This window comes from Anopheles maculipalpis, chromosome 2RL, assembly GCF_943734695.1.
Source record: "Anopheles maculipalpis chromosome 2RL, idAnoMacuDA_375_x, whole genome shotgun sequence".
In the NCBI taxonomy this organism is placed as follows: domain Eukaryota; kingdom Metazoa; phylum Arthropoda; class Insecta; order Diptera; family Culicidae; genus Anopheles; species Anopheles maculipalpis.
In genome coordinates, this window is record NC_064871.1 from 76,493,388 (window position 1) to 76,511,066 (window position 17,679).

General features: G+C 45.2%; 4 protein-coding genes across 4 annotated transcripts; 1 reads left to right on the forward strand and 3 right to left on the reverse strand.

Moving 5' to 3' along the window:
- Positions 1–1,103: 1,103 nt before the first annotated feature.
- On the reverse strand, positions 1,104–6,251 carry LOC126567785 (uncharacterized). Its single transcript, XM_050224084.1, has 6 exons — positions 6,074–6,251; positions 5,208–5,988; positions 4,981–5,144; positions 2,632–4,679; positions 2,441–2,561; positions 1,104–1,906 (listed from the first exon to the last, which is right to left on the reverse strand). Exons 1-6 carry the CDS (start codon positions 6,245–6,247, stop codon positions 1,115–1,117), a joined length of 4,080 nt encoding a protein of 1,359 aa, XP_050080041.1. The 5' UTR covers positions 6,248–6,251; the 3' UTR covers positions 1,104–1,114.
- A 4,852-nt stretch (positions 6,252–11,103) lies between these two features.
- On the forward strand, positions 11,104–12,959 carry LOC126568165 (protein angel). Its single transcript, XM_050224593.1, has 3 exons — positions 11,104–11,724; positions 11,813–12,268; positions 12,534–12,959. The coding sequence occupies exons 1-3, from the start codon at positions 11,104–11,106 to the stop codon at positions 12,957–12,959; spliced, it is 1,503 nt and encodes a 500-aa protein (XP_050080550.1).
- Positions 12,960–13,565: 606 nt separating this feature from the next.
- On the reverse strand, positions 13,566–15,172 carry LOC126568194 (serine/threonine-protein phosphatase 2A regulatory subunit B'' subunit gamma-like). The gene is made up of 2 exons (XM_050224635.1): positions 15,064–15,172; positions 13,566–14,989 (listed from the first exon to the last, which is right to left on the reverse strand). The coding sequence occupies exons 1-2, from the start codon at positions 15,116–15,118 to the stop codon at positions 13,635–13,637; spliced, it is 1,410 nt and encodes a 469-aa protein (XP_050080592.1). The 5' UTR covers positions 15,119–15,172; the 3' UTR covers positions 13,566–13,634.
- A 660-nt stretch (positions 15,173–15,832) lies between these two features.
- On the reverse strand, positions 15,833–16,952 carry LOC126568324 (sphingolipid delta(4)-desaturase DES1-like). The gene has a single exon (XM_050224784.1). It carries the CDS (start codon positions 16,950–16,952, stop codon positions 15,903–15,905), a length of 1,050 nt encoding a protein of 349 aa, XP_050080741.1. The 3' UTR covers positions 15,833–15,902.
- Between the last annotated feature and the right edge of the window lie 727 nt (positions 16,953–17,679).

The window sequence follows — 17,679 nt, forward strand, 5'->3', positions numbered from 1 at the left end:
TTTGTGGGTTGCAAGTACGTGAAGAGCTTGTGAATTGCGAAAAAACAGAAGAGCTGTGGTGGCTGGCTGGCGGACGCAAATTTCGCTTCAAGCTGTCAAACTCGGCTGTCAATGACAACTCGCAGGTACGCACATTTGTGTGGGACGGCTTTTGACAGCGGGCGAGCTAACGTCAGAAATATTCAAACAGTCAGAAATTCTGTTCCATTATTTTTAAATTGGAATTGCACATTTTGTTGAAAGCGGTCAAAGTCTAATCAATATTCGATCGAAAAAAACTCCTATAAGCAAACCCTAATCTTCTCAGAAGGCGAGAACGGCAGGACCGGGTTTCAAATCCCATCCGGACCGTCCTCCCGTGGTGTAGCTTTCTTATCGGGGGAAATGCAAACTCCTATGATCCTATTTTTCCTATGTAAACTCCTACGGTCATCCTACCTACCCGGAGTAGCTGGCTATAGAAGTAAGGTATATTTTCAAGCCTTGAAGGTGGAAATTAAAAAAAAAAGTCCAAAAAGAGAAGAATCTCTCATCGAAGTAAAATAAAATAGTTTAGTTTGTTTATTTGCGTTAAAACAACATTAAAACACATTTCCCTAGTCATCATATAAATTACAATCTCATATGTCTATGCTGCTAAAAATCACTTAAAATCGCCCTTCAATGTACAATGTCATTTTTCCCTCCAGCACGCTATTTTAACCTCATCAACAAAAATACATATCCGTGTCCTCAATGAAACACGCTTGGCAGTCTCTGAATTGTGTGAAAATGATTTTTTGTTTGTTTGTTTGTTTTCGTCTTAATAAAAAGGCCGCTACGGTAGCTTATAATGTGACCGCATAATGCTCGTTACGACGTGATGGCGCGTTTAAATTATATCACAACGTTATTTTACACCCAGCACGTGTATCGTTATCGACTCCTAACCACATAGAGTACGTTGAGGAGTAAATTCAGTATAATGGTGGTTAATTTAAAAATGTAAAAACACAAACCAAAGTGTACGGCGTACACTTTGCGTGTGGAAAAAATAAATTAGCTACCTACGAGTGTTGCAAATAATATACAACCCAATAATATCCATCCCCCTGGCTGGCTGGTACTTTTATTCCTAGAGCTTAGTTTCGTGCCGCACCATACCATTCTTGGTGCCGTACATTCGGAAGCGGGTCGGTCGTGCTACGCCTCCACCATTGCCCACTGCTCCTCCAGCATGGTACGGTGGTAGTGCGGCTCCTACTGCTTCTACACCACTAATCAGATCGAAACTATGTACCGCACCTGGTTTGCCTGGCATTCCTACCGGACTACCGTCACTGCCTGAAAGCAGAGCAGCCGGCATAGCAGGACTGCTTCGGTCACCACTGCCCGTTAAATTGTAGCCGTTCGCTAGCGCAACGGCAGCATGCTGGGGTAGAGGCGGTTGGTGAAGATTTTGAGGCGTTGCATTCAACGTTTGTCGAGAAGTCGTCACCGGTGGTATTGCTTGCCCATTCGCATGTAGCATCGTACCGCTTGGTGATTGTCCTCCCGAACCACCTGCATACATCATCGCCATCGAAGCACTAATCGAGGGTTGGTTAGGAGCAACGCTTTTGTTCAGATTGTTCATCCTCTGGCGCGGAAGTGGCTGTTGGGGATGCGGCTGATGCTGCTGCTGCTGCAGTGGCGATACATGATGTCCGTTAGAAAGATTGGTGCAGGGTGTAGCATTCTTCACCCGTCGCTGCGAGCTAGAGGACAGGTTGGATAGCCGCTCCGATTCGTTATCATCTCCACTGTCTACGTCACCATCGCTGCTGTTGGTGCTAGCGATAAAATGTTCGTTTTTCACCTTTCGACCCTTGTTTCGTCGATAGTACTTAAACTCGCGAGGCAATGTGTACGAGCGGGGTAATGAGACCTGCAGAAATAGTGTAACCAAAACGATTTTAATTCCTTTTTCTACGATTGACGTGAGGGAATCCGATTGACTTGAAAGTTATTTGATGTGAGCATATTACAGCTATCTTTATCAGTAAATTTTGGAGGCTTTTAACTTTTTTATACGTAATTCAATTGTGGTGCTTTATTTTATGAATATTAACTTTTCCGCTTTCTATTAATTTACATACGACACAAATTGAAAAACCTTAAAAATAATTATTCAAATACTTTGTACAGCTTTTCATAATTATAAGGTTCTTACAGCTGTTAGATGATTATATTACAAGTCGTATGTGCAATTTTCAGAATATAACAGCCAATAAATAAGAAGTTACTATTGAAAAAAAAAAGAGTTAACCTTAACTTTCATCAAAATATTCCATTGATATTGATTGAAAAACGTAAAAAAAAAATTAAAAGCCTCTCAAAAATTGTTGGCTACCCGTGTAATGCGGTAGCTTGGAATATGTAGTTTTTCTGGTTTCCCGGACACGATTAAAACCCCCCTTACCTGACTATCGATGTCCGAAGGTATCCGATGATGTCCATTATGTCCATCGTCACACCCAGAGTTATCCAAATTTTCATCTCCACTGCTTTCCATCGGTTGATCCCGTTCCGATTCTTGCAATCTGTAAATAAAAAGCAAACAAATTAACTCTTATCCTCCTCTGTGCATTCCCGCCCTTCAACCAAACGCACCTAAAATTGGCCGCCTCTCGTGCGACCCAATCAAAGTAAATCCTCGAATTCTCCAGATAGTGTGGCGCAAGCAGTATTTCCGGTGTTTTGGCGCGTTGCATATTCTGGCGCTTGGTATTGTTAAGATTGTTGATCACACCGGTTGCACCGCCCGCCCCAACCGTGCCACCTGAAGATCCTCCCGCGCCAACACTCGCCACAATGGCTGCCATCGTTGCCGTCGTTGCAGTGCGTCCAGACTTGTTGCTACTGTTCGTATTGTTCGCACTACCACTAGCCGATCCGGACTGCACCGGTGTGGTGGGTGTTCCTCGACTGTCCAGCTTGCTTCGTGGCGGTGGCACAACATTGTACGGGAAGGGAAGATTTTCAGCACCGGCATTCTCGGTACTACTGTACGTTCCGGACACTTGCCTCGGGTGGTTCGCATCGGTGTACAGTCGCCCATGAGCATCGTACAGGATCGCCCGGTTCGATTGAGCAATCTCAGTCGTGCGAGGACTTATAGAAGGGGCACGTACACCTGACCCACCCCCACCATTACCGCCGTTCGCAGCACCATTTATCAATCCGGCCGGCGTACTGGCAGCGGCATCTGCATACAGATTTACAAAATTTCCACGATAGTTTTCAGCGAACGGATTGCGCGGAATGTTGTTGGGTAAAATCTTCGACCGGGGCATCACCTGGCGCGTAAGCGAATTACTTTCGGTGGCAGAGATTTGTGAAGAAATTGGTGACATGTTGCGATTGCCCGCACCTACCACCGGCCCCACTGCCGGTACGGATGAAGATTGTCCACCGGTATCTACCAAACCACTCGTTCCACCAGTAGCACTTTTTAAATTAACTAACGCCGATATGTTGATCCCGTTTAATCCGAAACTGTTGTAGATCGGATCGTAATTGCTGTTGAATTTGTTCAAACTATTAACATCATCCAAGTTGGCCGCTAGCAGCAAGTTTAGATCGTTAAAGGACTTATTCGCAACGATTTCAGCCATATCCGGACTAGACGTGCGCCACTCGATCGGATCAAGATCGATGTGTTTCTTAGCCCGCGGGATCGGTTGCCTTGGTAGCGTGGTTTTGCCATCATCGCCCGAGCTGAGGGTACCGGTACCACCGGGACCACCCAGCTTACCCTGCTTGATCTCTTCCTCGATGATCTTCAGCTCGGCCAGCTGTTTCTGTTTCTTTTCCTGCAACTTCTGCTGGATGTTAACTCGCGATCCCACGCTACTACCTTCATTCTCACTCGAACCACCTGTATGTGAGCGTGGCAGTGGTCGTCTCCAGAAAGGTATTGCCATTGGGCCCATATACTGTTGCTGCTGTTGCTGATGCTGTAGTTGCTGTTGCGCCTGCTGCTGCTGCTGATGTGATATCAAAGGTTGTTGTTGTAGATATTGTGCATGTTGGTGATGCTGTAGTTGCTGTTGTTGCTGTTGCTGTGCTTGTTGCTGTTGCTGGTGTGCTTGATGCTGTAGAAACTGGCTAGTCACATTAGGATGATCATTTATACCGCCCCCAGCACCGGTCGAGTTTTGCGAAGCGATTGCCAAATTAGGCGGTGGCACAAATGTGGTCGGTTTTTTCTTTTTTCGCTTTGTGGCTGCATTTACCGGATTCGAGAAGCGACAGTTAAACACACCCGGTATCGCATGTGGATACTTCTGACCTCCTCCACCATTCATTCCACCACCTCCCAAACCTCCGCCCATACCTCCACCCGCTTTGCAACCACCTCCACCACCATTCATACCAACTCCATCCATGCCGTTCTCATGTCCCGCTAGACAGCGGCATCCATCCGTTCCACAGTGTCCGGAACACTTCTCCGAAATACGTCCTCCCGCTTCATAACCGAGACGGCGCACGTGAAAGTAGCGGTAGTAAACGACCATAAAGAAGAGTCCAGCGGCAAAGCTACATAAAACCGATACCGGTACGAGGTACCATCCTTCCGGACGATTGGGCCACACACCGACCATCCACAGGCAGACGAGAAGACAGTTCTCCGCAAACATGACTACGTAGAATGTTAGCTGCAGCGAGGAAATATGCATGATCAGAAAACTTGTTCACAGGGTATTTAGAGAATTTTTACGCGTTCCCAGATATTTTTGTTCTTGTCCCGAGGTTTTTTGACGCACTCCCGTCGCAGTAAGCCATTTGATGGTCGGCGTGACCTTAGAGGTCGTTAAGCCAAGAAGAAGAAGAATTTAATTAATTAACGGACGAGGACAAAAATATTTGGGCACATGGCAAAAAAACCCATAGGAAAGTGTCAAAAATTGCTGGGATACTCTGTAACACGTGATGCAGCTGAGATAATTAGTTTCTTACCATTTTCTGTCGATGCCTCACTTCTTGCAGGTTTATATACGCAAAGATGTACACGAACGCAATCAGCCCACCAAGAGTTGTCTTCTTAAGCCGGGAAATGCGTTCTCCATGAAACACGTTCTTAGGTGAAATCAGCCACAGAAACATTGAAAACCAGTGCAGTACTGTAAGGGCACAATGTTAATTAATTCAACTAACGAGCATAGCCGTTTCTAGCCTACACTTACTTATCACCAAAAACACCCAGTGACTGTACACCGAGGCATACACCGTCAGGGATATAACACGCGATATCACCGTTCCCAGGCGCCACAGAAATTGAAAGATCACACCCAACCATGTCAGCACCAGCCGGTGCACATTCTGCAGGCGAACGTTCTTGCTAAAGCTAGCTAGCGCCCAGCACACGCTAAACAGTGACAGCGTTGCCGACACCATGTTAAGATCGCGGAACGTTTTCTGCTGCTGTTCGGCTAAATTCGTTTGCTGTACAAGTGCCGTACTGGCCGGCAGATGATGATGGTGTCCGAGCGTCTTTAGCTTCAGTGTTGCCGCCAGCTGCGCTTCACTCTGCAGTGTAACGAGCACGTACAGCTGGAGCAGTAGCATTGGTGCTGCTTCGCAGAATGCGTGCACAAGCCGCAACATACAGAGATCGCGTACCTCGTGCTTGACATGGCGCAAATCGACCGGTACGAACAGTTTCGCATACCGCCAGAGCACTCCGAGCTGCGTAAAGTGTAGCGCTAGTACGATGTATCGGCTGTATTCGGACGTGCGGGAAGCTCCACTGCCCGTCCTTTCAGCGGTATCGTCGGTTCTACCACCAATACCACCGCCCGGTCCGTTGGCCGCCGTGAGGCTGTTTGGTTTTTTCTTCTTCTTTTCCAAACTGCCGCTGGTACTGTCTGGGGCCGCTTCCGCGTCCTGTGAACCGGGCGGACCGGTGGTCGATGCTGTAGCATTGCGTATTTTTCGCTTATTCAAATACCATCGGATGGACACGATCTGTGAGGGAAAACAATTTATTATTTGTAAGATCTTTTTAACATTCTGGCCTTTTCAAAATCACAGAACCAAACACCAAACTTACCTGTGAAATAACGAGCGAAAACGATACGATCACAATGACCGCTGCAAAGTAGGCAAACTTTTGCCGCTCGTACAGCGCATAGCCTAGCACCACGTCAAACACAACGTCACAAAAGTAACCGGCCAGCGAGATTACATTAAACAGCACATCACAGAGGGGCAGGAATTCCGTCATGGTTTATCTTGTTATTTGTTTTTTCCTCCTACTTTTTCTTTTTGTCGGTATCTGTTCGATAGATTACAGACTCTTGGCTTCAAATATATTCGATCTTGTTCTTTGTCGTTTGATCGCACGATGGAATTAACTTCATCGAATGTGATTTGTTGTCGGTGGTAGGTAAGATACGTTTCTGCAATCAAGAAAGAGATTTAAAAAAGAAATAATTAAGAGAAGGTACGTTTAAGAGACATGAGACAGCACCCGACAGCACCAGAGTGGACCCAGACGGAAAAGGAAGAATGTTTTTACCACGCGGTACGAGATCACCGAAATAACTTCAGACCTAAGGTGACCTGCTGCCGAAATTAGAATGTAGATCTGGTCAGTTACGAGCCAGAGATCATCTAGCGATTAGCTCAGTTTTTCGATGAATTACTCAATGATGAATTCTTGCTCTGCCACCATCTCTTATTTTGCTAACTCCACCTAGCATAGACGAAACTCTAAAGGGTGTCTAACGGATCTAGAACAACAAGTTATTACTGAGGTATGGGATAACAAATCAATACCTTGTGGTTGGAATCTTTGCATCATCTTTCCCATATAAAAGGAGAAGCTTTAAAGGTAAGCTATAAAGCAGCAACTACAGGGGTATCAAAGTCTTCAAACCGTCTACAAGATGTTTTCCCTAATAATGCATGATCGACTTGTCCCATACGTGGAGGAGATAGTAACTATCAGAGAGGATCCTGAAACGGGAAATCTACCACTGATCAGATCTTAACCATGCGGCAGATCTTGGAGAGGATGGTGGAGCTGCAACTTACCAGGCTAGTACGAATGACAATGACCAACATCCAGGTGCCTGGTTGGATGAAAAACTCAAGGTGGTCCCTTTGCTTCCAACAAGGGCCTGTGTCAAGGAGAAGGGATAGTCTGTCTACTCTTCAAGCTAGCGCTAGAGAGGTTTGACATCATTGGTTTAAGGCTCTCCTACATAGCCGAAGCTTGTATGAGGATCGAACAGGCGGCTGAAAACCTTGAGTTGGAGATTAATGAGGCAAAAACCAAATTGGTGATGGCACCAACCAGCGGCCCTGCTAATAAATCCCAACCTACGCAAGGGTGACGTACGGATAGTTGACCGCAGATAGACTCTACCTAAAACTGACGAAACCCTTCCCTTCGCCGCGGTCGAGAGGAAGATGCTCAGAAGTATTCTTGGATTCACTATCATACAGCGAAATAGTCACACCAGGCTGCGGTGGGTTGATCATGTAATTAGTATGACACCGGACGACCCAGCCCGTAAATTTGTTTTAGTTTGTACACATGATCAGAGAAAGCTTGGTAGGCGCAAATTGAGATGGTGTGATGGCGTTGATGCCTCCGCCAGAAAGTCCGCGATTATGGTGAGGAAAAGACCGCGAAGCGGTTGAAGTACCACATAAGTATGTAACTAATTTTAAAGCAATCTTTATTCTGTGTATAGAACAATGCCGAATAATAAACACAAATTTGCTCCTGTTCTCACACGTTCCCTGTTCGGAGCCTTGGAATGCTTTGCTCGATCTCGATCTTGATTAGCATTTCAATAACGTTGTTGTACCGTACTGCTGTTTCTGCATGCATGTCATGTTCAATCGCATGCACACGAGTACAATGTTTTACAAATCATGCCAGCTACACGCCCATGGCACGCAGCAGAAAGAGATTCCCACGAGCGTAGTTGGTTGCAAGAAGTGTTGTGCAAGAAAATTCTAAAAATTTACTCACAATTTTTTTTAAACATAAAATACATTTTATTTACCGCTTTTGTACGCTTTGAATAATATTTTGAAAACAAAATAAATATTTTTACATCGAAAAAGTCTCACCAGCTCTAAAGACTTCAACGGAACCGCAAGCGACGAACCCGCTCTAATAATAAACCACACAAATCTACAATTTTGCATGTGTTTTCTAGCAACTTCAATACGTTATTTCACAGTGAGTGTTTTGTTTTTTGTCTTATTCTATCTTATCAACGATCGTGCTTGATAATCAGAAAACCGATTCAATCTTCAGCATCAACAAACGGTAATAATTAAACACGTGTGAAGAAAGAAAGTTAGTTAACATCACATTTCTTCGCATTTTTAAATTATACGACACGGTACGGAGGATAGCAAAAAAAAGAAACACATGGGGGATGAACATAAATACCAAAACGCGCACTGGAATTGGAGTGTGTAGTGTCTACCCAACCCGCACACATCATTTACATTTCATTGAATGCAAATTAAACGATACCGGTAGACGGCGAATGATGATGATGATGACGTCGAGAGTGAATGCCTCTCATGAATATATGTGTGCATGTGTGTGTTTGTCTCTGGCTGCATATGCAAAGATACGCACGAGCAGAGGCTGGAGAAACTAATAGAAAAGATCAAACTTTATCAAATATATGGGACGTGTCGCGTTACCGCGGCTAAAACCAACCGAATCCACCACCACACCGGGAGCCACCGGATATCGGGCCGTGAAACGCGAATCGATTTCCGGTAAGCGATTGATTGGTTGGGTGTGCTTTCATTTCCCTGCATGTTTTGTGTTTTGTGTTTTATTATAAAAAGTTACTTACCTATATTTTATGTTGCTGCTTCCTGCTGCTTCGTTTATTGTTTTAATCCGTTCAACGGATTTTTGCTCTTGCTCTACACGTCTACAATATGTACTTTACCGTAGCAAGTGAGCATTATAATTCCATTTAAATTAATTTTCTCTTACTGTACGTGAATGACACTTGCTTGCACTCTAAAAAATTTGTACACGATCACACTAACTATAATTTACATCCACTAAAAGGTTTCCACAGTACCGGGCGGGGCAATGGCACGAGATTCTGTGGCTCATCCTTTTCGTGTGACAAAACTGGCATCTTTCCACGTACCAGCTCTGCATGATCAATCGATTATTTCGACATTTTGTTGCAAAAATCTGCACCCAATCATTAGCCTGCAGAATGGCTAAATTTTCTTTAATTGCACCTTAATTTGCTCTTCGCGATAAGTCATTATCTCAACGATCGCTAACTACAAACCCAGCCCCCGTGTCTATCGGATGTTGCATTCTTCACCATGGAAACTTATGCACTTAAGGCTGGGTTGGCACATCACTTGCGGGATCCACACAGTGCAGTAAAATACGATTCTCCGATGATCCGAAACAATCAAAAGCACGGCCCCCCAAAACTTGTGTCGTAGATTTTTTAAATCATTTTTCACCGTTCCGGTTGTGTTCGCTTCGCATGGCTCCGCTGGGGTACGCTTTTTCACACGCAGCACCACCAGCCCCACGAATGTCGCGATCTTCGTCGTTTTTTTTTTTTCTTGCTTACAAGCGACAAGGCAGGACGGAATTCAGGAATTCCAACAATTTCACATAAACAAACGGTTTTTCTTCACCAATACCATCGCATGGTCGAAAGCACTTCTTGAGGCCCACGCACACAAGCACGGACTCGCGCGCTACATGTCAAGAAACGATTTCAGGGACTTCACGCACACACCGCCAACGAAGACGTTGGATGCTTTGGCAAAGGAAGAGGGAAAGTCTTCAACGATCATTCATATATTTTTTTCCTTTTTCCTGAAATATTAACCTACCACTTCCTTGGGCGAACAAATTGGCCGGCACTTGAGGTTGAGAATTACGCTTCTTGGAGCAGCCCCTATGTTGAAGCTTTCCTTCGCATTGACAGTGGTGTGGTTGGGGATTGACGTGTTTCGTGTCGATGCTGCGGGGCCTGCCCACGACATCCAAAGCGATTGGGCTCGATCGAAAACGGAATGAAGTAATGAGAGTAGCCCTTGCACGCTCCCCCTCCACCGGGGGCAGGAATGTTTGGACCGACGGTTTGCACAATTTCGTCACGCACTAGCCGGTAATAATTAACATCATTTTTCACAACACCTCACCACATCTGCACAACATTGCTTCTGCAGGTGCTAAACCATTCGTCTGTGTTTCGCCAGTGAGCAACATATTTTTCCTTCTAGTTTGGGCGAATGGGCTTGGTGGAACGCTGCTCTCGCTGTCGCACTTTATGTTTGCACGTTTACCGTTCGATAAAACACTTGAACATATGAAATTTCCACCAGCATGTACCGTGTAGAGAGCTTAAAGAATGTTTTTCTTTCCCCGCTGGTATGCACTTAATCTACCATCCGCGAGTTGTACATGACGATCGCATGAGCCTCTTCTCAGCATCCGAGTGATCTCATATGTTGTCAGCCGAAAACCGAGACAGGGCTGTTCGTTTCGAACTCGAACAATCCAAAAAAATTCGAACTTGAATTTTGAATTGCTCGTGTATCGCTTCGAAATTGCATTTGAAATTGTATTTTTAATAGGAGTGAGGAATCAAACGTGTATTTTATATTCTTGAAAAAATAAGGTATACATTTTTTTGCATTTTCCCTTAACGATGGATGAAACAAACAATAATGTTTTGATTCTTGCAATCGTCCGATTGTCCAACATGATTTGACAGCCCTGCAGCTACAGTTGACGTATCTGTCGCCTCTTTGTTTATTTACAAAGTTTGGCTACCGAGAAAAACTCCTTCCCGCATTGTGTCGTTTTTCGTGGAAAAAAATACCGTTAATTTGTCGCTCTAGGTAAAATATTGTATTGCATTTACGTATAGAAGTAACGCGCATAAGAAACCCTCCTGGTTCACGCGACAATTAATGTCTAAACTTTCGCGTTTTCGTTCTCTGCTTGCAGCGCTCTTCTCCCCGGTTGAATAACGCCACATCAGTAGGAGAGTGCAGTATCCTGTCCTGTGTTGCAAAGCGAGTTAAGTGCGCACGGTTTTCACGTGAATGAAACGGCTGTTGTCGGTATTTATCGATCATCGACTGCTGAAAAATTTCGGTTGCCATTCGAACTGGTGGCTGCGTACTACGGAACATGTTCCGACCGGCTGTTGGAAGATAAGCAACAAAATGGATCATTCAGCGGCCAACCCAAACCTCGTTAATCAGAATTCCATCCTCGGAACGCACCGCCGCTGGGAGCCGGTCCCGGGGAAGCGTGATAAAGGGTCAAGGTCCAGTTCCAACGCAAAAACACCCGGAAACGGGCCGGGTGCTAGAGATCGTATCGAATTTACGCTGATGAATTACAACATCTTGGCACAGGATTTGCTCGATTCGCATGCGCAACTGTACAGTCAGCATGATCCGCAGGCGTTGCCGTGGAAAGAGCGCTCGAAAAGATTGACGGCAGAGATCGAAACCATCAATCCGGATATTCTGTGCGTGCAGGAACTGCAGGAGAACCATATCGAGACATTCTGCAGCCGGTTGAAGCAGGATTATGCTATGCTGTACAAGAAGCGTACCGGTGGCGATAAAACGGACGGCTGTGCACTGTTCTACCGGCGCGATCTGTTCGATTTAGTTAGCGACCATAAGGTAGAATTTTACCAGCCCAATGTGAATGTAAGTAACTATCGGCGAATCTTCAAGGATTGAAAATTCGGGAATCTTTCAAGATCATAACACTATTTGAGTGCTTTTTATTTTCCAGAAATTGAACCGAGAAAATGTGGCTATTATAGCGAAACTAGCGCTAAAAGCGAACCCACGAGCCAAGCTCGTTGTCTCCACCACGCACCTACTGTACAATCCCAACCGACAGGACATTCGGTTAGCGCAGATACAGGTCCTGCTGGCCGAATTGGACCGTTTTGCGTACAGTGGCAGGTTGCTGAACGGTTTACCGCAGTACGATCCGATCATATTATGTGGAGATTTTAATCTGCAACCATTCTCTGCACCGTACCAGCTGCTGATCAATGGTTTTCTGCGCTACGATCGACTTGAACAGCGTTCCCTCAAGGCGTCTAATCAACGGCGTGGGGAAAAGATTGGCAAGTGTTTCCTTCCACCAGCGCTTGGAATTACCGACAGTTGTCAGCATAGTGCGCTCAAGGATCGCGAGAAAGATCACCGCGACCAGGTGCCACCTTCCCACATGACGAAGGTAGTAGCGTTTTTATTTTACTGCCAACAATTAAATCTAATTTAATGGCGACTATTAACGTCTTATTAGTGAGTTTGATAATAATGATTCTCAAAAGTGTTTAAACATTCTTTGTGATTCGAATCCAAAACAAATTTAAAAACTCTTTGTGATTAGCTTATTTAAATAATTCATTAGGACAATTTAAATCACTCACTCAATCTTGCTCAGTACACACAACGCTAGACGGGTGAGATAGTCCTTAAAACGTTTCTACTAATTTCAGCTTCACCACTCAAACCATCACGCTGCGAAGCCGACCACAAACGAGGCCGAATCGAGCATTGCGAATGTGCCTCCAACGGAGACCGAAGGTCGAGGCGTGTTTTCGTCCGGTTCACTTCATCATCGATTTGTGCTCAACTCGGCCTACCGCCATTTTCAGGACGATGGGGAAGATCAACAGAATGCAACCACATTTCAGAACGAATGGATAACGGTTGATTATATGTTCTACACACCGTACCGTTCGGTGGCCGAATGTAATCGTAAACTGCCCAACTGGAACCTGGAGCTGCTGAAAACTTACGCCCTGCCAACGGTGCAGCAGTGCTGTTGGGAAATTGGGTGCATACCAAATAAGGTGTACGGTTCGGATCACTTTGCGCTGGCAGGTCACTTTTTGCTCACTATTCCTAAAGAGGAACAGTGAGATAGCCCTTCACCAAGACTTGCCTAGCTTGGTCGCGTAATAGGAAGTTTTTATTCATTTTGACGTTACCAGGGCCTGTCGTTAATTGTCGTTAATGAACTTCGTTGTATGATATGCAATCAGCGTGAAATAAATACAGGCCAACTGACAAAGTTTATCATTGTTTTTTTAAGTTTAGGATTTTTTTTTCCGTTTCTCGGGCAACCAGAAAAGTGTCATATTCCAGGCAAGCGGCAAAGCAATACACATAAACATAATTGAATTACGTATAAAAAAAGTTAATTGAATAATTGAATTAATTGAATTACGTATAATGGTTGAAATGAATCGGATCAGATAAAGAAAAACGCATTTAAATTCGGTTGAAGGTGAGTAAGAAAAGTATGTAAAGGCATCGTTTATTTTCAGTCATTTGTTCGTTTGTCGGTTTTATAATGAGTTGGTGTGCTAATAATAAGGGGATATGACGGAACAAAAAGGCCGTCCGGATTTAAAAAAATACTGATTCGATGAAATATTCGATTGTAAGTCGCTCATTTGCTAGGAATGTTTTCTTTCTTCTTTCCCTTCGAATGTAATCTATGCTTCGTTTCGGCGCTCCTAAAACACCGTTCGACATTCATCATCTTCTTCGATCGGTTGTTCCACCTGCTCGCCATTGATGCTAGCTTGATATCATAAATTGTGCGTATCGTCACTAGCGGTCGACGTTACCATGACCTCTCGATTTTCGTACGCCCAAAACTTGTGAAACTCAATCAGTATGGAAACGACCGTCTCACCGTGACCGCAGCTGATTAAATCCTTCAACGTGATACGGGTTGGATCGGCCGGCTTTACCATGTCAAAAATTTCATCCTTCACATCGTCAAAGTTGATTGGTTCGGCCCGATGGGCGGACAGTTCCTCCTGGATGCCTTTGAAAAAATAGTTCAAAGTAAACGCGGTCAGGTAGCCCTTATGCTCGACGTCCAGGATGCGAAACAGATAGTGCAAACTTTGCGGCTCGGCCCGATTCTCCAGCGCTAGCACAAAGTCCAGATACGTCTTGTAGTCCATCTCGCCGTCGTACGTTAAACATTCGGCAAACACACGCTCGAGAAAGATCGGTGTCAGCGTGCCCGAACCGTACCCAATCAGTTCCTTCCTGCTTAGCATCCCGTTGTGATCTTTGTCGAGGTTCAGATAGTGTCCGTACACCGACAGTGCGGAAGGTGCGGAAAACCAGTTCAGTTCCTGGGCATCCTTCGGAATCTCTTCGTCGCGCAGTTCGAGCAGATCGTCCAGAAAGCTGCAGGTAAGCACATCCCGTATCCGAATGCGTCCCGTCCGCAGTGGGTCAAGAAAGAAGAAAAACTTGCGTACCGTGGTGCAGACGTAGAAGCTGTGGAACGATTTTTCCAACCCTTCCAGCTGCGGAAAGGTGGGAATCAGTTCCAGAATGTACGATTCCATGTCCGATTCGCTCAAAAATCCTTGCCCGGTATAGTCGTACAGCGAGAGACCGATGCGCGTCTGCTGCAGCCAAACTTTGCGCATGGTGTAGTTGAACAGGGAGATGACACTGATCTTGCCCGGATTGCTGCTCGACGCTAGTAGCCGGGCAAATGTGGTCGCTGTAAGGTAGCGTCGAAATTTTTCCCCTGCTATTATACCCACCTTACAGTAGTTCTCGTAGTTGATGTACTGCTCCTCACCAACCAACGGTGGCGAATGGTGCTTCTCGAGCAAACTCCACAGCAACTTAAACTCTCCATTATCGAGCAGCTCCTTGCTACGCTTCTGCAGAAAGAGTGTGCGCGCTTCTTCACGCAACTTTTGCGCTAGCGAGTCGGCACTCTTCGGCAGTTCGAAGTGAAACCGGGGAATGTAACGATACGAATCAACAGTAGAATCGCCCTGAGCTTCTGTCTGTACTTGATCGGGTGGTTTACCGGTTCCACTACTAGCTGCCAGTTCCGTTCGATACTTTTGAAACAGTGTATCCTCTATTTCATCGTTCGTCTTCGAAGGATACTGATGATGCAGATCTGTGCAGGTGCCGAAAAAGCAACAGTATAAATACATACATCCAACCCATCAAACTGCGAAGCGTAGCGCGTACCGTTTTGCTTAATTTTATCAAGATTAGCTAACAGTTTTTCACGAAAATTACTCATCTTCTTGGAAATCTTTGTGCTGGAATGTATTCGTGGTGCTGCATCTTGAATTGTTTGCAAACAAAAATCGCCTAGCAACGCGCGTTGCCTGGGACGTAGACAAGCTTGACAGCTGGGAAACGCTTCATATACAGTGGGTGCGCGCAAGGACAAACACGTCAAACAGGCGAACAAACAGTCGCCGATACATTTATGTTTTCTGAAAACTTGAAAATTACAAACGCTTTCAATTTATTATATCAATTCAATTATATAATACAATTTTTATGCTAATTTTGACGTGAAAAAAACTTAAATGTTATGTAAACCATTTTTTTCACAGGGTAACTCAACCATTTCGACTAATCAGATTTTTGCATTTCAACCTCTTCTCTAAAACAGTTCAATGTTGACTAAAGTGGGTGTTAGTGGTTCGCGAGACAATGGTCCATAAACATTTGTGGTGAGTTTCCATGGAATGTACCGGTCATTGATTATGTTTTATGTCCATTGGTCGTTCACTAAAAGCTATCAATACAACAATCGATCTCCGTTCGGATGTTGAGTAACACATGAAACAATCTACTCATTTTACACATCGTTACTACCATCACGCACATGGCTTTCATTAGCATTCATATACCATGTATAGTGCACAAGCCTAGATCACAAAATCGTCACCTGCTATCACTGTTATCATTACCTATCACCCGTAATATTTTTTGTTATCTTTCTTGTCAAATTTTTATTACAAAACTTGCTTTTCCGAACGAATTACGTACACAAACCGTTAGGAAAGGGTGGCTTATCTTTTTTTCTGCTCTACCTCAGGTTGCCATGAATCACTGATCAGGCCAATCGATTTGGACGGTGGTGCTGCTGCTGTTGCTCCTTTCGGTTTGTCGAGACTTTTGCGCTTGATTCTAGCGTACGGCCCGACGGCCGGGTCGGTGATAAAATCGTACAGTACACGCACCCAGGAGGTGTGCTGCGGCATCGTTTCGTAGTATTCGGGTGCGATCTTCTTCAGCTCAGGCAAACGGCTGCCCGGTATGGCGGGAAAGTCGTGATGCTCGTTATGGTAGCCAACGTTAAACGTGATCCAGTTTAGTGGCCCATAGTACGAGTACGTTTCGAAGCCTTTCGCAAACATGTAGTGCTCCGCAATAAAGTGTCCGGCCACTGGGTGCAGTCCCATCGCTAGCACCGATCCGATCAGGAGGTAAGCCATCATGCGCCATCCGAACACGAGCACTACCAGCGCGTTGAACGTTAGCTGGACGGCCGTGTTAATCATTTCCAGCCTCGTCACGGGCAGCGGATTCACAAACAGTGGCCTTAGTCCGTAGAAAAATGGCTGCAAGCATACCCAGATGAATTTGCCAAACGTTGTGCAGAAAAGTTTCGCCTCTAGCAGCGTTGGCACATCCGGATCTAGATCATCGTCCGCCAGATGGCGATGGTGAAGGTTGTGGTACTTTTTAAACGATACCGACATCGGTACACCGATCGGCAGATTGCACCACATGCCAAAGTACCGGTTGGCAAGCGGACGTGCATACCCGAACGCCATATTGTGCGATATCTCGTGGTTTGCTAGCATTAGCGAGTGATTGATAACACCACCGAAGCAGTAAGCCACCAGCACGATCATGCCCCACGATTGGTTCTGCATCACGTACAGCATCACAATTTGCGTAAGCACCATGGCGGACACGATGTACTTAAAGCGTGGATCCGGTCCGAATAGCTTTTTTATCTGCGGATACTTTTTCACCATTTCCTGCCTTCGCCAGGTGTGCGGTTGGTCATCGTACACCCACTCGAAATCCGTCCGCGAAACACGTTGCCCCATTTTGTTTTTTTGGAGGTATTGTTTCCTATCACCTGAACGCTACAACACCCACTAACTGCTGCAATGTTCTAGTGGCGAGGTTCGAGTGCTAATCCGGGAGTACCCTTTTCGTTCGCATCACCTGGTGTACACGGAACGTTTGCCCAGCTCACACTGCATCGATAATTGGAGGAAGGACTGCGCGGAACGTATCCGATACGATACGGAGAACCAAACCTTTGCTGGGAGGGTGATAACATTATTTGCCGTTGGTGCTTGCTTATCTCGAGCGTTTGAGAGTGTGCTATGCTTCAGGCGTATCTGTTCGATAAAAGGGACGGTACTAGCCGGTCATCAATATTGTATCATATTTGATATGTTATCGAGCAACTGGAGCCGAGCAAAGATATGGATTAGCTATGGGTCAGGGGTCCAATGGGGTGGAATCTGGTGTCTAAAAACAGGGTTATCGGGAAGGCAGGTGATTTTACTGCCACGGCACGAAAAATGGATCCAATTTTTTATTTTATACTATCAATATTGGCAAATATTGATGGGGAGTTGTCCTTCAATTCAAATAACCGGCATTAGAAATTATTTTTCCTACTTATATTTACAAAACTCCTCTTTTTTTAGCAATGCTAATCAGTGTATGTAGGCCCTTTGCGGAATGGATATCGTGGCCGAACACTACCCGATAGCGGATCTAAATTATAAGTGTTGAACGCGGGAAGAAGGGTGCAATAGA

What these genes read in the sequence shown, in the direction of transcription:
- LOC126568165 (XM_050224593.1), top strand. Translation starts at nt 11,104, where the DNA reads ATGAAACGGCTGTTGTCGGTATTTATCGATCATCGACTGCTGAAAAAT. An exon ending in TTTACCAGCCCAATGTGAAT is followed by an intron (nt 11,725 to 11,812) that starts GTAAGTAACTAT and finishes TTTATTTTCCAG; the next exon opens with AAATTGAACCGAGAAAATGT. An exon ending in CACCTTCCCACATGACGAAG is followed by an intron (nt 12,269 to 12,533) that starts GTAGTAGCGTTT and finishes TACTAATTTCAG; the next exon opens with CTTCACCACTCAAACCATCA.
- LOC126568324 (XM_050224784.1), bottom strand. Translation starts at nt 16,952, where the DNA reads ATGGGGCAACGTGTTTCGCGGACGGATTTCGAGTGGGTGTACGATGAC.
- LOC126568194 (XM_050224635.1), bottom strand. Translation starts at nt 15,118, where the DNA reads ATGAGTAATTTTCGTGAAAAACTGTTAGCTAATCTTGATAAAATTAAG. An exon ending in TGATAAAATTAAGCAAAACG is followed by an intron (nt 14,990 to 15,063) that starts GTACGCGCTACG and finishes GCACCTGCACAG; the next exon opens with ATCTGCATCATCAGTATCCT.
- LOC126567785 (XM_050224084.1), bottom strand. Translation starts at nt 6,247, where the DNA reads ATGACGGAATTCCTGCCCCTCTGTGATGTGCTGTTTAATGTAATCTCG. An exon ending in TTTCGCTCGTTATTTCACAG is followed by an intron (nt 5,989 to 6,073) that starts GTAAGTTTGGTG and finishes TTTCCCTCACAG; the next exon opens with ATCGTGTCCATCCGATGGTA. An exon ending in CTTCGGACATCGATAGTCAG is followed by an intron (nt 1,907 to 2,440) that starts GTAAGGGGGGTT and finishes CTATTTCTGCAG; the next exon opens with GTCTCATTACCCCGCTCGTA.